The sequence below is a fragment of the Schistocerca nitens genome, chromosome 9, assembly GCF_023898315.1.
Source record: "Schistocerca nitens isolate TAMUIC-IGC-003100 chromosome 9, iqSchNite1.1, whole genome shotgun sequence".
Classification (NCBI taxonomy): Eukaryota; Metazoa; Arthropoda; class Insecta; order Orthoptera; family Acrididae; genus Schistocerca; species Schistocerca nitens.
The window spans coordinates 481,926,753-481,953,777 of NC_064622.1; the positions used below are offsets into that span (position 1 = coordinate 481,926,753).

The 27,025-nt window shown below is 39.0% G+C and overlaps 1 protein-coding gene across 1 annotated transcript in view; it reads left to right on the forward strand.

Annotated features, from left to right (window-relative positions):
- The window catches only part of LOC126204368 (protein qui-1-like), a 396,210-nt gene that overhangs the window by 309,198 nt on the left and 59,987 nt on the right, over nt 1–27,025 (forward strand). The window contains exon 18 of the mRNA XM_049938742.1: nt 12,952–13,150. Within this exon, the coding sequence (XP_049794699.1) occupies nt 12,952–13,150 (199 nt within the window). The remainder of the gene's footprint in view (nt 1–12,951; nt 13,151–27,025) is intronic.

A 27,025-nucleotide genomic window follows, 5' to 3' on the forward strand; every position in this document is an offset into this window, starting at 1 on the left:
GTCCGGGTTATCTGGATATTTCCCACTAACACTAACCTATCAGAACTCCGGAGATGGGAACTTGCCCTTCAATATATCCTCTCTTGCCGTTACCCACCAGGCCTCAACCTCCCCTAATTTCAAGTTGCCGCCGCTCATACCTCACCTGTCATTCAACAACATCTTTGCCTCTGTACTTCCGCCTCGACTGACATCTCTGTCCAAACTCTTTGCCTTTACAATGTCTGCTTGTGTCTGTAATATGTGCAGATGGATATGTGTGTGTGTGTGTGAGTGTATACCTGTCCTTTTCTCCCCCTAAGGTAAGTCTTTCTGCTCCCGGGATTGGAATGGCTCCATACCCTCTCCCTTAAAACCCACATCCTTTCGTCTCTCCCTCTCCTTCCCTCTTTCCTGATGAAGCAACCTTAGGTTGCGAACACTCGAATTTTGTGTGTGTGTTTGTGTGTCTATCAACATACCAACGCTTTCATTTTGTAAGTTACATCATCTTTGTTTTTAGATATATTTTTCCCACGTGGAATGTAGGGAAACATTCCATGTGGGAAAAATATATCTAAAAACATTGTCTGAGGCCCTTGTGTTTGCCAGACACCTGGTACACACAGAGAGTGTACCCCCTGAGGATTGATCAAATTAAACCTCAAAAAATATCCTCAAAGTAGTGAGTATTAAGCAAATTATTGTACCTCACATCATTAGACGCCAATATCATGAATCAAATAGATAATCAAAGTCAGCATAAATTCAAAGGATAGAAATGTGTATGAATATGTGTGTGAATGTAGTACTGATGTATAATGGTGCTGAAGCAGATACTATATTAGCTTGGGCCCTTGTGCTTGCCAGACACATGATACACACGAGAGTGGACCCCCCTGAGAGTTGATCAAATATGAACATATGGCTTCAGCTGTGTGATGTTTCTTAAACCAAATAGCTTGCATCACTTTGGATAAATTATCTTAAATGCATTTGGATGTGGTATCTTTAAGACCTTTGTATGGTTCAATGTATATATGGAAGATCTTTTTTGTTTCTTTGTTAATTGCTTTTGACTTTTCATAACTTTTAGTCAACATGAGGTTACAACTGTGTAACTTTAAGATTTTTGTCGTGCTTCTTCTTCCTCTGAATATGATGTGCCTCCATATTTTTCTTCACCACCTATTCCCTCTCATCAGCAGTTAACTCTGTACAAGCTGGAAACTCGATCAATTCATCTAGTAAATTAGCAGGTTTCTGATTAAAATGAACTTCATATGGTGTAAATCCAGTTGTAGTAAACTATTTAGAATGTTCAAAATGGTTGGTTCAAATGGCTCTGAGCGCTATGGGACTCAACATCTTAGGTCATAAGTCCCCTAGAACTTAGAACTACTTAAACCTAACTAACCTAAGGACATCACACACACCCATGCCCGAGGCAGGATTCGAACCTGCGACCGTAGCAGTCCCGCGGTTCCGGACTGCAGTGCCAGAACCGCTAGACCACCGCGGCCGGCAATTTAGAATGTCTTCAAACTGACTTACATAAGTGTACCAATTCTTATGATCGTTGGAACAGTATGTTCTGCACAACCGACCAATTTCCCTCATATACCTCTCCATAGGATTGCATGGTGGAGAATACACAGATATTAAAATGTGCTTAATGTTCTCATTATTAATCAATTCCTTCCATGTATGAGATGTGAACTGACTTCCGTTATCTGACAGTCATGCAACATTTCTAAAATAGTAATTAGTAGAACAATGAATAACTTTATTACTTGTAGAAGGGTACAGCTTTAATAGTTTTGAAAACAGGCCAACAGTAACAAACAAATATGTGTAGCCTTTTTTAGTGTGGGGAAGTTGACCAAATAAGTCACCTCCCACCAGTTCTGACTTACTACTTACCTATTGGAATTATGCTCTGTACGAAACCTTTATGCTTCTGGTTGGTAACTTTTACTGTCTGGCATCGATAAAAAGAACTCAAACACTTCCTAACCCTCTTGAAGATGTTATAAAAGTATACATTTTCCTGTATCTTTTGAATACACTTTATGGATCCACAGTACCTGTAACTCTACATAGTTAATCAAAGTGTCAGTGTATTGTCTAGGCCAATAAACCTCCCACTTATCCAAATTGGGACTACTTGTCCTGAATAAAATTCCTTTAAACACTTGGTAATACTGTTATCACATCCTTTCTTACCTATGAAGCTTTTGACTAGTTTCTATGTTTCATCCTGATTTTGATTATGTTTCACTTGTCTACAGATTCTCACAATTTGGATTGAATAGCCAAATTGCTGTAAAAAAGCTGCCCACCTGCTAATCCTACTGTGATATAGATTGCACTCCTGAATGTAGCATGAAGCTTTATGGTCTGCGTATACAATGACTGTGTGCCCAATTAAATAATTTTGAAATTTTTAAACCCCCGAACAATGGCTAAAAGTTCCTTCTCAGTGACTGTACAACTTTTTCATGCTTTTGTAAGATTCTACTGTCAAAACTAATAGCACAGTGTGTGGTCTCTCCCTCAACTTCCTTCTGTTGAAATGAACAAACTCCTAAGCCATAATCACACCCGTCTATCATAATACAAAATGGTAAAGTTAAGTCTGATCTATGTAAGATTTCCCTATTGACAAGCTGTCTTTTAATCTCATCAAATGCTGCTTGACATTTGTCAGTCCATTCCCAAATACTGTTCTTTTTCAAAAGCACAAGTAGACATGGAGCATTTAAAGCTTGTGTCCTAATGTATCTCCAGTAGAAATTGCATAGACCATAAAATGACCTAAGTTACTTCTTTGATCTCGGTTTGGGGAAATCTGCAATGGCCAACAATTTGTCTTTATCAAGCAGAATTCCTTCCTTATTAATAGTGTGCCCAAGAAATTTCACCTTTTTTATTCCAAATTTACATTTTTCCAATTTTAATGTCATACCCCCACCCCCTTGACTGAATTTTATTGCAATTGCTTTCAGAATTTCCATTACCAGAATGTCATCCACATAAATGATTAATTTTGAAAGTAACCCACTTCCCAAAACTAAATCCAAAGGCCTGATAAGTTCAGCAACTGATAAGTTTAATCCAAAAGGTACTACACAGTATTGAAAACTTTTCCCATAATACAAAAATGCAGTATATTGCCTAGAATTGGGTTCTAAAGTAATCTAATGAAATCCTGACATCAAATCCAACCTTGTAAAATAATTTGCATCATAAAATTTATACAACAATTCCTCCATTGACTCTGAATGGTCTGTTTCCTTTTCCAAAAATTTATTTGACGTCACTTTCCCCCTCAAAAGAGTAAAAATCCCTCTCAAATCTAATTCGTGGTTAACTGCAGGAATTAAGAAATCTGCAGGTACTCTTAGTAATCTGAGTTGGCATTCAAAGCGTAATGCAGCTTTAAAACCATATCTTAGATGCTACAGAAGAGTTATTCATGCACCAAAAAAACTGAACAATGATTTAATTATCAGAAAAGGCAGCAATAAAACCAAATCAGTTTGGAAGGTCATAAACCATAACAACGTAAATCCAAAGTGACAAACGATAATCTTATCATAAAAAAGGAAGGAAAAGTTGTTGAAGACCCTCGATGTGTTGCCAATATGTTCAATGACTACTACATTAACAGTGCTCAAAATCTTATCAAGGAACCTGGGGAACTCAAAAGGTAGTAAGTCAAAAGTTGCAGCAAATGAAAAGACAATGTTTTTGTACCCAATTACGCATTCAGAAGTAAGAAATGCAATTGATAAGCTGAAAAATAAAATGTCCTGTGGAAATGATGGTATTCCTGATAAGGTCATAAAATATAGTGCATACAAAATAACAATTGAACTGGTTGATATTATTAATACATCTTTTAAAACTGGTGAATTCCCTTCTGAACTTAAAAATCAATAGTAAAGCCACTTTATAAAAAAGACTTTCCATATACCATACAAAATTATAGATCATTGTCACAAGTTTCAGGTTTTGCTAAAGTAATTGAGAGGAATATGTACGAGAGACTGTTGAGTTTCCTAAACAAATGCAAAATTCTAACCAATGCACAGAATGGATTCAGGAAAAACAGGTTTACAGAAACTGCTGTATATCACTTCTTGGAATGTTTTAACTGCAATGGATAATGAGGACTTAAACTGTGGAATATTGTTAGATGTATACAAGGCATTTGACTTCATCAGCCATGATGTTTTGCTAGAGAAACTGTATTGCTATGGAGTATGTGGAAAAGCATACAGCTGGTTTCAATCGTATCTGTGCAACAGATATCAAAGTCTTGAAATAATACATAATGGCACAAAATATTACTCAACATATCTGAAAGTCAACTGTGGTGTACTCCACAGTTCTGTTCTAGGCCCTCTGCCCTTCTTAGTTTTTATTAATGATTTTCCTAACCGTCTAACAAGAGCAGAATCAATACTTTTTGCAGATGATACAAGCCTTTTTATTAAGGGAGTTAGTGAAGATGACCTACAAGAAAAAATAGCTTCAACAATGAATGAGGCAGCTGAATGGTGCAAGGACAATTACTTAATTATAAATGACAAAAAACCACTTGGATGAACTTTAGGTACATAAGGAACAAAGTAAAAAATAACATAAGATTAGAGATTGGAAAATGTCTGATAGAACAAACTTCTTTTACAAATTTTTTAGGTGTATGGCTAGACAATAGCTTGAGATGGGAAAAACATGTTGAACTATTGAATAAATAACTTAGTAAATACTGTTATATATTAAGAAAACTTAAAGAAAACTGCAATTTTTAAACAGTACTATTTGCCTATTGCTCTTACATTCACAGTAATCTAAGATGTGGTATTATAATTTGGGGGAATACAGGTTTCGCAAAAAGTTGTTTTAAGCTCCAAAAGAGAGCTATTCGTATTCTGCAGGGTGTTTGCCTACAGAGATCCTTGTAGAGGACTCTTTTAAGGAGTTGAAAATTTTGACCCTCCCTAGTTTATTCATCTATGAATCGGTATGTTTCCTAAAGTAAAATCAAGAATTCTCTTCTCTAAACAGTGAAGTACACAACTATCAGACCAGAAACAAGCACGATTTCCATAGAAACATACATTCAAAATCCCTGTACCAAAATAGTGTGATGTATCTACCCAAAATAATGTTCACTGCCTTATCAAAAGAAATAAAAAGCATACAAAACTTACATATATTTAAAAAAGAACTAAAGAGGCTACTATTAGGTCAGTTTCTGTAATGTTGATGAATTTCTTTGCTATCCAAACAGATAGTGCACATCTTTTGATTTTTCTGCATAATCCTTCGTTTTTTTCCAACTTGCTTGTAAATAGAAGACAAAATATGTTAAGTTTAATTAAGAAAAATATTAAAGTGTAATTAAGAAAATGTTATTCCCCTTAAAGGATTTTTCTTTGTACAAACCTCGTAATTTTTTTTTCATCTTTCATGTAAAATGAAGACAAAATATGTAAAGTGTAACTAACAAAATGTTATTTCCCTTGATTGTTAAAAAAATAAATCGTGCTCTCTCTCTTTCTTTCTATATGACAATTCCTATATGATGTATATGATAAAATGGATAATAATAAATTGAATTGAATTTAAATGTTGAGAGTCAAGTACTGTTCTAACCCCACCATCTACAACCATGGGATTGGTGTACTGACTGCTACTCCTTTCTGTTACTCCCCAACTCTGCAATTTCTCCAACTCCTTTTCAACAACCGTCCCCTTACAAATTCGTGTGGTCTCAGTTTTAACTTACACATGTAATCTTTTACCCTGCCTGGCTTCTCACTGAAAACGCTATTATATTCCAACAGGAATCCCTTCAATTCACTCTTTTCATTGCTACTTAAATCGTCTGCTAAATTAACTTTGTCCAATACTAATTGATAAAAATCTTCACTAACCACCTGGTCATCAAAATACTCATTATTTTCATCTAAATAATTTCTGTCATCAAGTACTACAATTATTGCTACAACTCTCATCAAACATTATGTATAACTGGTTTCACCATGAACGCCAGATTTTGGATCAATAAAATCTAACTTCATATTTAATCAATCAAACCTAACATTAACTTTCAGTATCCATTCCATCCCTAACAACATATGTTCATTCAGGTCAGTTATTACCAGGCATCCTTGTTCAAATACATTACTGACAGTAAATGAAATTAATGCTTGCCTACTGATTAATTTATTAAGTTTACCAGCAACTCCTTTTATTTTAATGCCAGTAATTGGAAATTCAGTATACTGTTCAGTATTCTTTAATCTATCTCTTAATTTACCAGACACACCACTTACCGGGCTACCAGTGTCCAATAAACAAACTCTCCTCCAGTTGCCTATAGATATTGCAACATATGGACTACCAAATATTTCATGCTTATTACTCCCATCCTCTTCTGCCAATTTACTTGAACCTCATTTCCTAACTTAGGTTCTAAAGTACTTAAAGGCAGCTTACAACTACAGTGTGTGTGTGTTTAATACTATCAGAGTAATCGCCTTTTCCTGCAGACTCCTCATTCTCTTCCAATACTTTCAGTATCGTATCACTAATTACCTTACCTTGATCCTCCTTGTTGTAACAACTCTATAATATCTCACTGACCTTGATGGGTATCAACTGATTTTCATGTACCTGTCTTTCTGATTCCAAATCATCATATCCTACTGTTCTATCACTCATATCTTTGTCTAGTCCACATAAACCACACCATCTAATTCATCATAAAATACAACATCAGAATCAATAGTCTCAAAATACTCATAAGCATCATCATCTGCACCTATGTGAACTTCAACTTCAATTACACATCTCCACACCGAAATCACTATCAAAAGTACTAGAACTTGTGTCAGCAGGCACATAAACATAATTCAGCCATTTCTTCTTTGATTACCTCTGCCCTGCTCATTCCTATTATTATTATTACTCTGATTGTGATAGTTGTTACCAAAATTATTATTACTTCTGTTACAGTCATATCTGTTAATATTGTTCCTATTGTTGTTATTCTGGTGTTGTTATGATGAATCCCCATTCTGAAAATTGTTCTCGCAAGCACAATCTAATTTATCTATGTATTTCAGAAATTCCTCAATAGTGTCGTCTGGTCCATAAACAAGACTCCACTGAACATGTCCAGGTAAAAGCCACTTCAGCGTGTCAATTTGGATTAATTTGTCAAGTGGTTTATCTAAGTGTGCTAAAGTCCTAGCTACTTTTCACAAAATTCTCACATTTTCATATCTCCTACGCAAAATCTACCTCCATTCAAACATTCTTGAGTTTATTCACACATGCTTACTTGCTCACCAAAATTAGTTTGGAAATAATTTTTCAAACTCTGCAAATGCCATTTCTGGGTTAACATGCTTCTCCATCTAAATATTGTCTAGCAAATTTCATTTTCATACTGTCCTTGCTCTGGTACAAGTAATCGACAGTGTGTAGTTTAAAATCACCCAGGAAAATTTTCATAATAATGTTATTGCAGTTGTTTTGAAACATGTTATTAGCACTCAATATACTAATAAACATATTAGTCTCTGGATTTTCAACTTAAGAGTTGACTGTTTGAAGATTATTTGATACTTCATTCACTTTGCTGTTTACTCAAGAAATTTGTTCTGAAACAAATATAGAATTTTAGTTTCTTGTCAGTGAATTTATTTTCAGTTTCAGTTTCATCTGTCGAGTTCATCAATGGCAATGTTTTCTGTTCTTTTTACTTGTTCATCAATTACATCAACACATTTGTTACCTAGCTGTAATTCAATAACAGCAAAGATATTCGAACACCCACTTGAGATTCTACATAGTCTACTCTTTCCTTTATACTGTTTATTTGTCTAATTACCTTATTAACATCTTCCCTGTTTCTAGTTTCTGGTCCATTTTTATGAGAATATTGTCTATTTTTCTAAAATTTATTTCAGACAGTTTACCATCTAGTTTACTATCTAGTAACTTATTAAATTTTTGTAGTATGTCTTCTGATTGTTGAAACTCATGGAAAGGTGAAATTATAGTACTTGATGAATTCTCTTGGCTCTGAACGTTTAGATTTGGTGTCAATGCATGCAGAAGCCGACCCAATATTGTTGTGGTTACGTCTTGGCCACATACCGAAAATATAGTGCTTCTACTCATTTTAACTGATTTTACACAACTTGAAGGGAAAAAAAACCACTTCCAAAAACTATCTTCCCTATAATATTTTCAAAGTATGTCATGCAATTATTTTTGCCTGACTTAAGCATACAATTTCACTACTCTGTTGCGTAAATAATGTTTTGGTACTCGTTTGACAGTCCATGCTGCTGGTTGTTGGCGGTGGTCCATTGATATTCTGGTTGTTGGCGGTGGTCCATTGATATTCTCACATGTCCACTTTTTCCATACAGATCCTAGTTTCCATTCATGTCCCAATACTGGTATATGACACAGTATATTGTAAACAATTGTTTCACCTGAAACTTAATAATCAGCAGCATACAATTCAGTTTTATACACATCCCAGCTCCTTTTACCATATTGCAATATAATGTGGCAAAAATGTTTTGCGGGTGAAGTTTGGGTTGTGTGTCATTGCTTAACACAAGAAAAATAATGATGATATACCACATCGTATTACAGATATCCTCCACCAGTAAAATAATACATATCTTGTGTAATCCAGGGTGTGATTTTAAACAATTACTGTTATTGTTAAATATTAAATTTGCACATTTAACAATTAAAGTTTTTACATATGTCTTCCAAAATCACACAGAAAATTACATAGAATAACAGTGAATAATTTCATACAAAGACAGGAAAGAATCTGTTCCTATTAAGACTATAAATTACATGTTTTATCATTGCCAACAACATATTTTGTTAATTTGCATATATTATTTCATTTACTAAAAGGAGAATTATTCTATTATTTACAGTTGAACAGAGCAATCAGTTTTATTCAATGAAAGGCTTAGATTCAATTAATTAAATTTTGTATGAGTAAAATTTTACATTTTCTGTATAGCTGTAACTAACACCAATTAGAAATGACCATGATTGATCCTGACTGAAAAATCATCATGTCATATTTCTATTAGGAATACAAATAATTTATGATCTAACAAAGTGTAAAAATAGCTGTCTCTCGATGACTGAAACTCCATAATTACAAAATCAATTTTATTCCTACCATGTGCCTATAGTTTGTATTGTGTGCAAATAGTGATGGTACATTAGCTTTTAATCCAACATGTTTCCTTCATTCTATACACTGATGAGGCCCAACATAAACAATGTCAAAACAACAGCTTAAATTAGCGTAAATTACTAACTTGCTGCACAAAAAATCTTTGGTGTATTCGAATCCAGATAACCAGAAAATACTAAGTCAAAGCAGCAGTTTAAATTAGTGTAAATTAGTAATATTAAATATATGGCCTCTTTGGGAGAGTGGGGATGAGACTGGAATAGGACACAGGATCCCTAAAGGAGTTGTGGTATTACACTGCCTACTCAAAGATGTCTACATCAGTACCTCCATCTATATCAAAACTACCAAGTATCAGTAACACCTCCGCTTCGACAGCTGCCGTCCATTCCATATTAAGGTGTCCCTTCCGTACAGCATAGCCACCCATGGCTGTCACAACTGTAGTGACAAGCAGTCTCTCAAAATAACCAAAGCTCTTTCTGAGGCCTTCACAGACCAAAATTATCCTCCAAATCTTGTATAGAAACAGATCTACCTTGCCTTGTCTCCCCAGTCCCCCACACCTCCCAAAGTTCCTCCATCAGGCCAAAAATGAGCACTCCTATGTGGCTCGGTAACACACAAGGCTGAAGCAGCTGAATGACTTTCTCCTACAGGGAGTCAACTACTCTCATCGTGCCCTCAAATGAGAAATATCCAATGCACTATCTCTCGCACCCCTCCCACAGTGGTATTCCACTCCCCACCAAATCTATACAATATCTTGTCCATTCCTACTTAATCCCCACGCCATTCCTCATAACCCTGCAATAGATCTAGATGCAAGACCTGTCCCATACGTCCTCCCACCTACTCCAGTCTGATCACAGGCACCACCTATCGCATCAAAGATAGCGCTACCAGTGAAACCAATTATGTAATCTACAGATTGAGCTGCAACCACGGTGCTACTTTCTACATGAGCATAACAACCAACAAGAAGTCTGTCCACACGAATGGCCACCGACAAACTTGAGACCAAGAGACTGCTGGACCACCCAGTTGCTCAGCATGCTGCCCAACACAGTGTACATCATTTAAGGACTGCTTCACAGCCTTCCGTCCTACCAACACCACCATTTCTGAATTGGGAACAACTCTCCCTACAATATATACTATGTTCCTGTAATCTCCCTAGCCTCAACCTGCATTAGTCCCTGTCCTTCACCCACCTATCCCCTTCCCTGCTCCCATTCTGGCACTACACAGCCTTCTATTCCACCAATTCACCTACTAGTCTTTTTCCGCTCCTCTACTGCTCTCCCCCCTGTCCCTATCAAACTTCCCAACTGCACCTAGTAGCCCAACCATGTCCCTCCATGCTCCCACAAGGAGCCTGACACCCCCTTCCCAATCTGCCCCAGCCCCCTCCATACCTCCACCACCCACAGAGTGCTTTTCCCACCAAGCACAGCTGCTCACAGTCTGGCCTCAGCGGCCAGAGACCAGGGTTGTTGTGCTGTGCATTCATACAACTCTGGCGGTTTCCAGTGATTAAGGGTTGCAGTGTGGTACTGGTGCGCAAGACTCACACTCCGCCTTAGCTGTGGAACTTACTTGGAGTTACTTCGCCGATCTTCTTTCAGGATAGTCGGCTGCGATATTCTGCCCAGCTTCTTCTCTGAAGAATATATGCTACTCTGGAGGAATTTCTATACTTTTAAATAACTTGGTACACTCAAGAATACTTTGAATTCAGTCTCACTATACTTCATAACACATAACTGTTTTCATACACTAAACATTTCCTGTAAGCTCGACACCTTCCGGTCTGACAGAAGCTATTACAATAATGTTCCTATACATACACTCTATAAATCTCTCCGAGTTTAACAAGACAACTGACCCGACTTTACGTCAGTAAAAAAGAGAATGAATGAATAAAAGTCTCTTCTTTTCTTTCAACAACCTTCAAATGTTCACACTAATAATGTTTTATATCTCACAGAGTATGATGCGTTTACTCCATTTACGGGACGTGTAACTTCTTAGGCGTGCTCGGTGACTACCTGCTCACGCCGATCGTCCATCCGATACACGTCCATCCCATACGCACGTAATTGTGGGGCAGTAGACATAGTTCTACTTTACCACACTTACCTCTAAAATAGTGTGTGTTCGAGACACTGGAATTACGAGAGCCACTAGAATTTGCTCCGAAATTCTCGAGGCACTACACAATGTGGTCACTGCACGTAAGACACGGCCACCGCCTTCTTGAGCACCATGTGCCAATGCTTCAGTGGCAGTAGTGAATACTTCAAAGTGCTCACAGTGAGGAGGACATTAGCTTTATTGCGATAGAAGAGTATGCTGTAAGATAGTATGGACTGTAGGTGTGCAAAATAAGCTAGCAGTTCCATCTCCAGATCAGCACAGTGCCTTATCTATAAAAAGCAGGCAGAAGTGGGCCCTTTTGGTTAACATGTCAATGTATTTCATTTGGATACTCAGTAATTTCTTATGCGCGCACACACACACACACACACACACACACGCACACACACACACACACACACACACACACACACACACACACACACACACACACACGAGTTCAGTTAGTGGTTAGTGTGTACCATTTCATATCTACAGATGATACCTCTAAGTCATTTTATTTGTTTGAAAGTGCAGCCTAACAGAACTTGATATGAATGGGATGTTAAAATAATGTTTACAAAAGAAAAACATAAGGTACTAAATATTATTGTCTTATTAAATACCTGTGAGTTAATCTGTCATAGGTTTTTATAGTTTCAATAGCATGCTAACTTCAGGCACATCTTCTCTGAAAGCTTTTATTTTTAATGTTACTAAGATTATTTTGACTTATTTTGTGTAGCTCTTTGTTATTGCCTAAAGATATTATAGAAGCCATATTTGTTCCTTTTTGGATTACAGCTTGTTTTCCCCTGATATTTCTTCTCATTTGATACCCCTTGATTTCTTAACAGAGACTGCTGATTGATGATGATGCATGGACACACAGTCCAAAAGCATCTGTCTGGAGAAGAAAATTTCATCATGAGAACCTGGCCAGAATGTAGAGAATTTATGGCATACTATTCCTAATCACAATGTATTTTAGCAATGGCACACTCAAACTCTTCCACAGTGTGCTGTGAAGTCAGAGAATAGGTCAAATTAATTTTTACCCATTTGTTGCATATGGCTGTGTATCTCAGTGGCTCATTCATTGCATTGCAAGAGGAGCAGGGCACATCCCAGACTTTCTTCGATTTCCATACACATCCATCATAACATTACTCTCCAACAGTTGTTGCACATAGTTATACAGTGTATAAACCAACAGTAAACATATCCACTGTCTGTCCCCCATTCCTTCCTCCATATGCTCCTGTAACATGACTGCTGCAAGAGCAGTTGTGCATTGTCTGTGAGCTTAGCTACTGAATACATTGACTTATTTTAATTGCATCCATAGAGACATGTAACTTTCATGCAGTGTGTCTGCAAAAACCTTTTCTTGTCTAATCGTTATAAAATTGCATGGAATAGTAAACTATCACATGGCTTTTTTAATTAATTTATGTTAACTGTGAGTGAATAATATGGTTTTTCAATGTATCAATAATAGAAAATAATTTCTGACACTAAGTTTTTTGAGATGCAATTAATGACTGATAGTATTTTTCATGCTTTTTCAGGTTCTTGTAGGTCATAGTGACCACGTAACATGTGTTGCTGTATCCATTTTAAACAAATCCCTTGTTGTCTCTGGATCTCGTGATTCAAATCTCATTGTCTGGGATATTAACACAGGCAATGACATTCATATCCTCAGTGGACATTTGGGTTGTGTAACTACGGTGAAAGTATCAGGAGATGGCAGCCTGGCAGTGTCTGGTAAGCAAATATAATGTGTTATAAATTATTTTCATAGCAAACATAATTTATATATTATTACAACTTTTTGGATACTAGTTTGAAAAACAATGTTGCCTTGTAAAACAGAACTGCTTTACAATCATTAACCAGCTCAGAATCCAAATATACCAAGACTGCCTTTTGAAACAATGAAGTCTTGAGCGATGAATTAGAGTACCTATAGCACCCTCTTGCAGCCCATTGATGGCAGCAGCAAGTCATGACGTGGAGACACCAAAGTGTAGAAGAGCTGACAGGCAACTGGCTGCCCACAGCCCTGGGTTTCATTGGAGATGGGACCTCAGATCTTGGACGTTCCACTCAGTGGCATCCTAGATTTGCTGGATTTCATTGAAGTCAGGTGTTGTGGTAGGCCACACAAGCATTCTCATGTTGATGTAAGGTTCCTCAAAACATTCTAATAAATTCTGTAGCAATAGTGTGGTACATAGTCTTTCAGGAGACACTGGTCGTATACAGAGTGCTGTAGAGAAACTGATGGATGCACATGATCAGATGGTATATGTCAGGGAGACAATGGAAGACATATCAGTACATTCTTCCTGCATAACTCTTGTTTATTTCTGCATGTTATTTTTCACATCTTCCTGAGCCACATTAACTTTTACATCATTCTACCGAACCCTCCCCACTTCTTCTCCTTTCTTATTCCAGTTTGCACATACTAACATCATGTAATACAGTCACATCTGCTGTCGGTGTTCTGCATACATATCGGCACACAGACCTAAAACCTACATTATATCCTTTTGTGTTTTCACGTCAATTGCAGTTTGTTTTTGTCTTGTCAGCTTACTCCCTCATGTTTCATCTCGTTTCCCCAAACTTCATCTGTTCCATCCTTTTATTTATTTTTCCTACATACTTTGATGTATTTTTGCAAATTTTTTGCACATATTTTTACCTTATTTATGTATTTTTACACATTTTCATCATCCACCATGGATCCTTGCTTCTCCCATCTGTATCAATACACAAACGTTTCTTTATCCCCAGCGAGAATCCAGTACCACATACTGTTCCAGTGTTATTGCTTGACTCATAGGTTCCAAACCTCCTTACAGTACCTTCTCTCCATCCACAAAATTCTCTTGCTATGCAATCTCAAATTTCTGGAACCCATAACACACATTGAAACTCTTGCCCTCCAGGAACTACAGCAACATGCTCAGTACCACCTCAAAAAAATCTCAAACCTGTTCACTTTCTACTCCCCTCTTGAACTACCACTATATACCACTCCTATGACAGCCTCCAAACCTCTCCCATGTCCACTCACACTGACAAACCCTTCCTTGCAGATCTATTAAATTTCCTACATCTTCAAAAACTCCCTCCCACCACCATTCAGAATCCAAAAGCTAAACTAACCCAAAACACAATTTACCTTTGCCCCACTCCCATATTTGTTGAAGACTTTCTCTCCCTCTCCTGATCCCTATAGCTGGAACACTTTTTCACCACCAACCCTACCAAATAGGCTCAACCAAAGAACAATGTAGAGCCCTGCCTGACTCAGTTCACTCCTCAATCTAACTGGTATATATATATATATATATATATATATATATATATATATATATATATATATATATATATATATATATATATATATATATATATATATATATATATATATATATAAAAATCACTTACAAACTCACATGGGAAGTATTTTATTTATTTATTTTTTTTTAAATATAATCTACATCAGTTGAAAATGTTAATTTTTATGTGCATTACTTCAAGATCTAACAAAATCATTAATTTAAATTAATGATTGAATATAATAGAGGGAAATATTCCATGTGGAAAAAATATATCTAAAAACACAGATGATGTGACTTACCGAACGAAAGTGCTGGCAGGTCGATAGACACACAAACAAACACAAACATACACACAAAATTCAATCTTTCGCAACAAACTGTTGCCTCATCAGGAAAGAGGGAAGGAGAGGGAAAGACGAAAGGATGTGGGTTTTAAGGGAGAGGGTAAGGAGTCATTCCAATCCCAGGAGCGGAAAGACGTACCTTAGGGGGAAAAAAGGACAGGTATACACTCGCACACACACACATATCCATCCGCACATACACAGACACAAGCAGCAAAATGTCTGTGTATGTGTGGATGGATATGTGTGTGTGTGTGTGAGTGTATACCTGTCCTTTTTTCCCCGTAAGGTAAGTCTTTCCGCTCCTGGGATTGGAATGACTCCTTACCCTCTCCCTTAAAACACACATCCTTTCGTCTTTCCCTCTCCTTCCCTCTTTCCTGATGAGGCAACAGTTTGTTGCGAAAGCTTGAATTTTGTGTGTATGTTTGTGTGTCTATCGACCTGCCAGCACTTTCGTTCGGTAAGTCACATCATCTGTGTTTTTAGATATAAAATCAGTATTTTTTTATACGAAAGGCTGTGGATTGTTGTATTATAAAGGTTAAATTACATGTTTGTATTGGTAGCACTGTCAAAAATAATATTGTATCATTTCATAGTATAAACACATGTTGTATGTCTAAGTGCTAACGTTTTTCCAAGGAAAAGTGATGAATAGATTGGTAAATCTCTCAAAAAATAAAGTATGACACCAAAATGAAGTGTTTTTCTTCTTCTTTCTTGGCTCTACAGCTGATGATGAGCCTTGGCCTCTTCTACAATTTCCTTCCATCTCTATTGGTCCTTTGCCAATACTCTCCAGTTTCTATAGCTCATCTTCCTAAGATCTTCGATTACTCCATCTTCCCATCCTCTCTGCACTCCGGGCTTTCATTGTAATATTCTTTTTGGTACTTCTGTATCATTCATGCGAGCCACATGTCCCACCCACCTCACTCTGGATGATTTCACTATCCTTCTGATGGGGCGGTCTTTGTATATGGTATACAACTCATGGTTGTATCTCCTCCTCAATCTTCCTCTTACACAGATTGGGCCAATAATTCATCTAAGTACCTTTCTTTCAAATGAATCCAGTGTTTCAATATCTTTAGCTGTTATGTCCAGGCTTCAGAGGCATATGTAAGCACTGGTCGTATAAGCGATTTATACAGAGTTAATTTCGTGGTACGAGTCAGGAGCCTTGAGGATAGAAGTCTTGTTAGGGCAAAATAGGCTCTGTTGGCCAGTATTAATCTCTGCTTAATTTCAAAGGAGGTATCATTTACATGTGTAACTGTCGAGCCCAGATACTTGAAATGTTCAATTCTCTCAAATGTCCCATTGCCATTACATTTGGCATATTTTCTCTATGTGCCTTTCCAGCTGCCATATATTTTGTTTTTTGTTCACTAATAATTAAACCCATGTTCCTACTGGCCTGTTCAAGAGCTGTAAATGTCTATTCCATTGCTTTTTGGGTCCTTGCTATTATATCTATATCATCTGCATAGGCCAGTATCTGCACCGATTTATAGAAGATCGTTCCTCTGTTCAGAAATTTTGCATTTCTCATCACCTTCTCCAGGGCGGCATTAAAGTGAAGGCATGCCAATGCATCCCCTTGTCGCACTCCATTTTTAATGCTCAATGTGTTGGACATCATTCCTCTTATTCTTACATTACCTTGTGTTTTGCTCATTGTCATTCTCACTAGCCTTACCAACTTTCTAGAGATTCCCAGTTCATCTAGAGCTTGATACAACTGCTCTCTATTTATGCTATCATAAGCTGCTTTGAAATCTATAAAGAGGTGATGCGTGCCAACTCCGTATTCATTTGTTTTTTTCCAGGATTTGTCTTAAGGTGAATATTTGATCTATGGTTGACTTCCCAGAAAGGAATCCGCATTGGTATGGCCCCGTCTCCCTCTGTATGAATGGGGATATTCTGTCGAATAGTATATTAGAGAATATTTTATATCCCAAATTAAGTAGTGTGATCCCTCTGTAATTGCCACACTCCATCTTATCTCCTTTCTTATATATGGGACATATGATACCCTCTTTCCATTGTTAGGCATTTTCTCCTCTTCCCATATTCTGGTGACCATTTTCAGAAGGCTCTGTTCCAGCTCTCTGCCTCCTTGCTTAAACAGTTCTGCTGGAATACCATCTGTCCCTGCCGCCTTGTTGGTTTTCAATTTCTTCATGGCAGTTTTCACTTCTCGTATATTTGGTGGGGTAGTGTTGTTGTCTGGGTCCTCTTCCCCATTTGTGTCTGTTTGGTTCTCTGGTGTAGTTATTCTAGGGTTGAGGAGACTATCAAAATACCTGCGCCATCTTTCGCGTATTCCCTTCCCTTCACTTATTATATTCCCTGTCTCATCTTTTATTAAGCTTTATTAAGTGTTTTTAAGAAACATGGATTTCATGGTAAATATACTCATTCATTTTGAAGTTCTGATAAGTGTAAAGATAATTATTTTGAAGTAAATGTTAGGTGGTTTTATGGATTGAGAGATACTGGCAAAGGACACACTGCAGCAGAAACAATGTGTGCCGTGATGAATATGCCATGCCCATCTTGTAAAATTCACAAGTATGCAGGATTTGTGGAGCTGCTGTGGAATCTGTTGCATGTGAGTCAATGAAGGGTGTTGCAAATGAAGCTGCTGAAATAAATGATAGTATGACTGACATACCAGCAGCTTTTGATGGCACTTGGCAGACATGCAGCTACAGTTCTAAGAATGCTGTTGCTACAGTGACCAGTGTGGATACTGGAAAGGTAGTAGATTTCTATATTTTAACCAAACATGTTATAAGTGTAAATCAGGGAATGAAGAAGGGCATATCTGTTACAGAAATTATGAAGGAACAATTGGTGGTATGGAGGCCTCTGTAGCTACTGAAATTTTTAGTTGATCTGTGGACGAAAGGGTAGTGTGTTACACTAAGGTGATGGAGACTAAAAAGCATATAACAGTATAGTAGCTGCTCAGCTTTATGAGGAGAAGATTATCACAAAACTGGAATGTGTTGGTCATGTCCAAAAGAGGGTGGGCTGAGGAAGTTGAAACAAAGTCTGAAAGACAAGAAACTTTCTGATGGTAAAATCATAAGAGGCAGGTTGACAGACAAAATGATTGATGAACTATAGCAGTATTATGGGATGGCCATTAGAGATAATACTGAGGATTTGTTGAAAATGAAGCAACTGTCAACTGATGAAAAACCAGAACACCACCTTTGGCCTCCTGGATCTGATTCATGGTGCAATTACTGCAATGCCCAGTACTCAAACAGTTCATACAGCCATAAATATTCCATCCCAGCAGCAGTCATGGATACATTGGTAGGGTGAAAGTGCTGCAGTATATGGGAAATAATCCTGGAGCAATATGCATCAGATAACTTGAATGGATGGACAAGGTTTGCATTCATAAAGCAGAGTATACAGCACAGTTGGCCACTAAGGAGTCCATGGAAGAAAAAAACTTGGTAAAATATCAAGAGGATGAATCTCAGAAACCACTTTGAGTAGAGTACTCAAAGGGAGTAATAACATGCGTATCCCGAGTCTACTGAACTAAAAGCAGAACATAATGTTATGTATAATTAAAATTATTTAGGATAACATGCAAAAAAGTAAACAAAATATTAACTGTGTAATTAAAAAATTGCATTTCTGAAAGCAGTGGCTGAAATGCAATTATTGTAGTTTAGTAGACTCAAAACATACATTTTAATGTCCTGTAAAAGTTTCATGTCAATGGCTACAGTGGTTCATGAAATGCGGGAAAGCCAAGCAGGGTGTATACGCGGACAAGGAAAAAAATTCCCGGATTTCCCGGTTAAAAATACACTTTTTACTGGGTGAAAACATACTTCATCTGTGTTAAGTGACAGTATATTTTTCCCTCAGAACTGCAATACTTATCAGTCCTTTGAATGGGTATGGTTTTATACACGGGTGTAGAATTTCCCGGCACTTTAGAAAATGAAACTTAGGGAAAAAGACATGTTTTGGAAATACCTTTGATGTGCGCCATCATGTATGCTGCATATTTTTGTATTACGAAAGTATACATTGTAATTCCACCAAACACTGCATGTTACTTTCCAAATCATTGAAATTGAGATTGTGATGCATTTTTGTAAGCTGGTCATAGCTCATGTCACGTGATCTTGCCAGCCGATGACAGCGGATATTCAGAGCACAGGACACATGATGTAGTAAACTAACAGCAACATCACTGTTAAGTAGCACTAACACATAAACAGAGAAAGTTAATAGTTTAAATTAATATACATAGTGTTGTTACAAGAAAAGCAAAGCTTTTGCATATAAAATTGGTCTCTAAGGTCAATAAGCTGCAAGAGAAGCTAAGCTTTCGCATATAATGTTGATCTTTTTTGTGCGTGTTACACTTTAAGATATATCAACACAAATGTACCAGTAAAATTTTTAATAATGACATAAATGTCTCATATTCAGGGTTCGAAATTCTTCTAAAATGCTCGTCATCAAACAGTTGATTTTTAAATGAGAGTCAAGCGCTCTTTGATTTTAGAAATTCATGGTACATTCTCACAGATAGTTCAAGTAACGTAAACGGATATTTGATTTGAAACTAACGCTTTTCAAACCACCATTCGCAATATTTTCCCGCGACCTGTTAGGAATAGGTTAGCTTCACCAGTTGCCAGAGAACGCAGATAACAGGCAACATTGCACTTGCACATCTACCATGACGTAGGAAGCCTGTATGTATGTACGTGTAAAACGTTAAAAGATCATACATTACGTCATTAAAGAAACAAGACATTAGAGAATGCTGCAAGAGAATCAGAATTTCGTGAACCATACTAAGATTTGCACATTTAAAGTGCATGCTTAAAGTGCACATTTGTATGCCCAGATTCTCAATAAAGTAGACCTCAACTTGATATTAAGCTTTTCAGTGTGGTTTTCGGGACGTAAATTTTCTTGGAGCACCAGTACTGTATTGTATCATGTTTGGTTCTTTATTGTGGCATAATGCAATGTGTGCTAGAAGATGAAAACGTGTCCTTGAAATGCAGCAAACAGTTGAAACTTGCCAGTACTGTGGAATCTGACATTTTGTTTCAAATACATTGACTGCATCTGCGGAAAAGGTTAATTAAAGTCAAGTTTCTTTAGCAAACAGACAAAAATAACTTCATTGTTCTGCAAGGTGATTAATGCTTGACTGTTAGAAAGGTGGAAATAAAATAAAATCTGAAACTAATAACATATTTTAGCCTTCCCTAGTTATGTGAATGTATTTTATTTCACATTACAGCTCCCGGCCACAGATATTGGTTTTGTTTTCATTTGACGTGAGGGTAAATAAAGGGAAACAGCAAGATCACTAAATGTAAGCAGGGGTCACGTGGAGACTACCCACTCTGTGCATCAGCCCCAGATCTACAATATTTGTGAACCGGGTCAATACCAAAAAAATTGAATTTTCAAAAATATGTTCATCTTGTAGCACACATCTTTCTGAAAAGTCTGAAACATAAAACATATGTGTTCGAGGAAATGTAAGACATGTTACTTGGTCTTAAGTGTGCCAAAGTGCAGTGCCATGCCTCTTCATACAGCATTCTTCCATAGCACGTCACTGTACTTCGCTCTGTGGAATTGAAACATGTATATTTTGTAACGGATGCCATCAGTCCTACACAGGTCACTGGAAATTTAAATGTCCTGTTGTGGCTCTCCTGCTCCCAGTCAGCCCAAAAAAATTGCAGTTAATAGCGAGTGGGATTATTTGTTATCGGGAGTACAAGAACTCTTCAGGAAATTTGCACTATTTATTGTCTATTAGCTAATAACTTGCTGTTTTGTGTGACATAAAATTAAATACAGGATACATAAAACCAATAAAGACAAGAGACAAGCAAGAAAGTTCACATTTCTTCAGTCCTTAGCTTCTAGCATTTTTTTCCCTCTAATTTTGCTACAGCTTTACCTCATCAAAGTTTGTCAAACATTTTGCTACATCAAAAATCAAAATGTCCTTCTGTAATACTGAAAAAGCTGTTAATACAAATAATACCCAAGACTGGTGTGGTTTCTTGATCTGATTACGTCTATTTTGTCACTGTCTGCTAGATAAAACAAAATAGGCCTTTCTAATATTGCAGCAATTTTGTAACACACGCCAAATAAACGAGACTGTTTTGGCACAAATGGTCATTTTTATAACATGACAGAATATACACTCCTGGAAATGGAAAAAAGAATACATTGACACCGGTGTGTCAGACCCACCATACTTGCTCCGGACACTGCGAGAGGGCTGTAAAGAGCAATGATCACACGCACGGCACAGCGGACACACCAGGAACCGCGGTGTTGGCCGTCGAATGGCGCTAGCTGCGCAGCACATGTGCACCGCCGCCGTCAGTGTCAGCCAGTTTGCCGTGGCATACGGAGCTCCATCGCAGTCTTTAACACTGGTAGCATGCCGCGACAGCGTGGACGTGAACCGTATGTGCAGTTGACGGACTTTGAGCGAGGGCGTATAGTGGGCATGCGGGAGGCCGGGTGGACGTACCGCCGAATTGCTCAACACGTGGGGCATGAGGTCTCCACAGTACATCGATGTTGTCGCCAGTGGTCGGCGGAAGGTGCACGTGCCCGTCGACCTGGGACCGGACCGCGGCGGCGCACGGATGCACGCCAAGACCGTAGGATCCTACGCAGTGCCGTAGGGGACCGCACCGCCACTTCCCAGCAAATTAGGGACACTGTTGCTCCTGGGGTATCGGCGAGGACCATTTGCAACCGTCTCCATGAAGCTGGGCTACGGTCCCGCACACCGTTAGGCCGTCTTCCGCTCACGCCCCAACATCGTGCAGCCCGCCTCCAGTGGTGTCGCGACAGGCGTGAATGGAGGGACGAATGGAGACGTGTCGTCTTCAGCGATGAGAGTCGCTTCTGCCTTGGTGCCAATGATGGTCGTATGCGTGTTTGGCGCCTTGCAGGTGAGCGCCACAATCAGGACTGCATACGACCGAGGCACACAGGGCCAACACCCGGCATCATGGTGTGTGGAGCGATCTCCTACACTGGCCGTACTCCACTGGTGATCGTCAAGGGGACACTGAATAGTGCACGGTACATCCAAACCGTCATCGAACCCATCGTTCTACCATTCCTAGACCGGCAAGGGAACTTGCTGTTCCAACAGGACAATGCACATCCGCATGTATCCTGTGCCACCAAACGTGCTCTAGAAGGTGTAAGTCAACTACCCTGGCCAGCAAGATCTCCGGATCTGTCCCCCATTGATCATGTTTGGGACTGGATGAAGCGTCGTCTCACACAGTCTGCACGTCCAGCACGAACGCTGGTCCAACTGAGGCGCCAGGTGGAAATGGCATGGCAAGCCGTTCCACAGGACTACATCCAGCATCTCTACGATCGTCTCCATGGGAGAATAGCAGCCTGCATTGCTGCGAAAGGTGGTTATACACTGTACTAGTGCCGACATTGTGCATGCTCTGTTGCCTGTGTCTATGTGCCTGTGGTTCTGTCAGTGTGATCATGTGATGTATCTGACCCCAGGAATGTGTCAATAAAGTTTCCCCTTCCTGGGACAATGAATTCACGGTGTTCTTATTTCAATTTCCAGGAGTGTAATTCACAAAGTACCAATATCAAATGCCTATAAGGCCTACTACAAGCAAAAAGCTTTAAGTTGGGAAATACTGTAGTATTACGAAATTTTATATAAATTTGGAATCGTCTTATTCTTCCATAATTTGGCCAATTAACATCACAAACGCTGCCAGAATCACAGCTTTAGTTATCCCGCGATTATTCTCCGGTTAGGCATTGTTACGTTTTCCACGTTACTTCCAGAATAGAAGTTAAGCGGCTGCTAGCCGGGGACTATACAACTGGTCCTTACTAGTGTAGCGATCTGGCCAAAAATTTTCTATCAAAATTTCATTTTCTTGGATACACCGAGAAGATAATATGTAATCTTTCTCACCTGTTATTCCTGTTAGTCGTTTATTTCCATTCTGGTAGTCTGAATCTATGGATTTCACTAGTAATTATAACAACGCTGTACATTTGCAAACCCAATCAACCACATAGACAGCAATTGGCGTTCATCTGTGTGGCTTTACTCCACTCAGCTCGTATACCCCTGTCCCCTTTTGTCTGTGGAAAGTTTATTTCTAGATGCGACGAGGATACTCCTGACAAAGACATCACATACACTATGCTCGCATTCAGAAATCAACTTAAAACATGTTCAGAAACCTACTGGGATGCATTTCAAAATCATACGAATAATCGGTATACCAACGTGTGCTGGATGCTAGGCACTTTGTGAAGAATATCAATATGGTGCAACCTTTTCCCAACAGCATCTACCTTGCTGCGACTGTTTGCACAGCCAACAGCCACATTCCTGTAGCCAAAAGCGGGAGAATCTACTCTCAAACGCGGCTCAACTGCGCATGCACCTGCTCGTAACTGCTAAAACGAATCTAATGTAAACAGTTGTGACTTCACGCTCATCGGAGGCAATTTGTTGTTATGAAGCACTGCATAGTCTTCCTAAACCTAAAGCCTATGACACATTGTGCTGTTGGCAGCCGCTTGCATGAGCATGGTCTGTCGTTGTTGTATATGGCGCATTTCCTTTGCAATTTAAGTTATTCCCGTTTATGTTTTACTGTTGAAGTATTATTCTGCAGTACGAGGATACATTAATATCCTTTGGCAGAGTATTGGTTCTCACCAGTCAAAATTACAAAAATTTAACTGAAGGCTAATACAATGAAAAATTCCCGGAATTCTAAAAAATTCCCAGGTTTTTCCCAGTTTTCTCCAGGATGAAAAAATTCCCGGGTTTTTCCCAGATCTCCCGGGTCGTATACACCCTGAAAAGTCACTAAATTTAACATTGTTGGGATGGGACGTTCCAACTCCCCTTAACTTTCCAGAATTTCTTAAACTCAAACCTTGATTCTCTATCATTCACCAAATCCCTCAACATGCAGGCTAACCTTACAACCACAGAAAGAATCACACTCCACCACCTGGAACCTAATCCTGACCTTACAATCGTATCTGCTGACAAATACTCCACCACTGTTGTTCCGAACCACAATGTTTACTTGGCAGAAGGACTCAGTCAGTTGTTGGATTCGCCCACCTACAAACCCTGCCACAATGACACCATTCCAGAAATCCAGAAGGATCCCCATTCTCTCCTCAAATCATTAGGTCCTCTTCCCAGAGTCTCTCTCTCACCTCTCCCCTACCACTCCCCACACTCCTACCTTCTATATGCTTCCTACAATCCAAAAACTCAACTATCCGGGGTGCCCCATTGTGATCAGTTACTGTACCCCCAATGAGGGAATCTCTGCTCTTGTAGACCAACACCTTCAGCCTATTAATCGTAACCTACCATTCCATATGAAAGGTATAAACAATTTCCTCCACTGACTCCCCATGGTTCCTGTTCCTCGTACCACACTGTACCCTGCTTGTCACTATTGATGCCATCTTCCTTTATGCTAATATCCCTAATGGCCACAGCACTGCTGCTACTGAATGCCTAAACCTGCGACCTCTTTTCTGGTCACCATGACCAACTACACTCAAGCACCAAAGAAACTGGTATAGGCCTGCATATTCAAATAAAGAAATATGTAAACAGGCAGAATATGTTGCTGTGGTCAGTGATGCCTATGTAAGACAACAAGTGTCTGGCACAGTTGTTAGATTGGCTACTGCTGCTACAATGGCACATTATCAACACTTAAGTGGGTTTGAACATAGTGTTATAGCCAGTGCATGAGTGATGGGATACAGCATCTCTGAGATAGGAATGAGGTGGGGATTTTCCCATACGACCATTTCACGACTGTACTGTGAATATCAGGAATCCAGTAAAACATCAAATCTCTGACATCGCTAGGTCCGAATAAAGATCCTGCAAGAGCAGGACTAACAGTTACTGAAGAGAATTGTTCAACGTGACAGAAATGCAACTCTTCCACAAAATACTGCAGATTTCAATGCTGGGCCATCAACAAGTGTCAGCATGCAAACCATTCAATGAAACATCATCAATATCAGCTTTCGGAGCCAAAGGCCCACCCGTGTGCCCTTGTTTACTGCACGACATAGAGTTTATGCTTTGCCTGGGCCTGGCAACACTGACATTGGACTGTTGATGACTGGAAATATGTTGCCTGATCATACGAGTCTCATTTCAAATTGTATCAAGCAGATGGATGTGTACAGATATGGAGACATCATGAATCCATGGACCCTGCATGTCAGCAGGGGACTGTTCAAGCTGGTGGAGGCTCTGTAATAGTGCCGTTGAAGTGATACGGGACCCCTGATACATTTAGGTGACTAACAGGTGAAACATATACGCAAGTATCCTGTCTGGTCACCTGCATCCATTCATGTCCACTGTGCATTCTGACAGACTTAGGCAATTGCATCAGGACAATGCAACACACCAGATGTCCAGAATTGCTATGAAGTGGATCCAGGAACACTCTTTTGTGTTTAAGCACTTCTGCTGGCCACCAAACTCCGCAGAGAGGAACATTATTGAGCATGTCTGGGAAGCCTTGCAATGTGCTGTTCAGAAGAGATCTCCATCCCCTCATAGTCTTACAGATTTATGGGCAGTTCAGTGGGATTCACGGTGTCAGTTCCCTCCAGCACTACTCCAGACATTAGTTGAGTCCATGCCATTTCGCGTTGGGGCGCTTCTGTGTGCTTGCGGGGATCCTGCACAAATTAGGCAGATGTACCAGTATCTTTGGCCCCTCAGTGTATATCCTCACCCACAATTACTTCTCCTTTGAAGGCATCACCTACAAATACATCCAGGATACAGCAATGTGCACCTGCATGGCACCATCCTATGCCAGCCTATTCATGGGCCATCGAGAGGAATCAGATGCACTGACAACATCTTCGTGATCTGGAATGTGGATAGGATGTCCTCGCCCTATCCACATTCTTCCAAATCTTCAACACCTTCTTCCATTTTGTTTCACATGGTCCTCCTCAACACAACAAGCCACTTTCCTTGGTGTTGATCTCCATATCAAAAATGCGCACATCAATATCTCCATCTACATCAAACCTACCAACCACCAGAGTACCTTTACTTCGACAGCTGCCTCCCATTCCATAACAGGAAGTCCCTTCCATATGGCCTAGCCACCAGTGGCCGTCAAATTTGTAATGATGAGCAGTCCCTCTTGAAATACAACAAGGTCCTCAATAAGGCCTTCACAGATCGTAAATATCCTCTCAACCTTGTACAGAAACAGATCTCCCATGCCTGATCTCTCCAGTCACCCACTATCTCCCAAAGTCTCTCTGTCCAGCTGCAGAGGAGCATTTCCTTCATGATTCAGTACTGAGTATATCATATTCTCTGCCACAGTACTGACTACCTGTCATTATGGCCTGAAATGAAGAATGTTCTACCCATTACCTTTTTCACCCCTTCCAATGAGGTACTCTGCATCTGACCAAACCTCCACAATATCCTCGTCAGAGTAACTGAGTTGCCTGAGACTGCGGATGTGTGTGAATGTTGTGTTTGCATGAGTGTGTGCATGCATGTTTGTCTATTGTTGACAAAGGCCTTAATGACCAAAAGCTATAACTGATAACTGTATGAACCTTTTTGTTGTGCCTATCACGACTCAGCATCTCCACTATGTGGTGAGTAGCAACTTTCCTTCTCTAATATTGATACATTTCATCCTGGATTTTCCACTGTTTAATATTCAGAGTCTCAAAGATGTGAGTTGAGAGAAACAGCAGACTACACTTTCAGCACCCAGCATGTTAACATAATCAGCAGTGATGCGAACTAGGTGTCCCGGCGTACAGCATACAGTGTTTCCCTCATA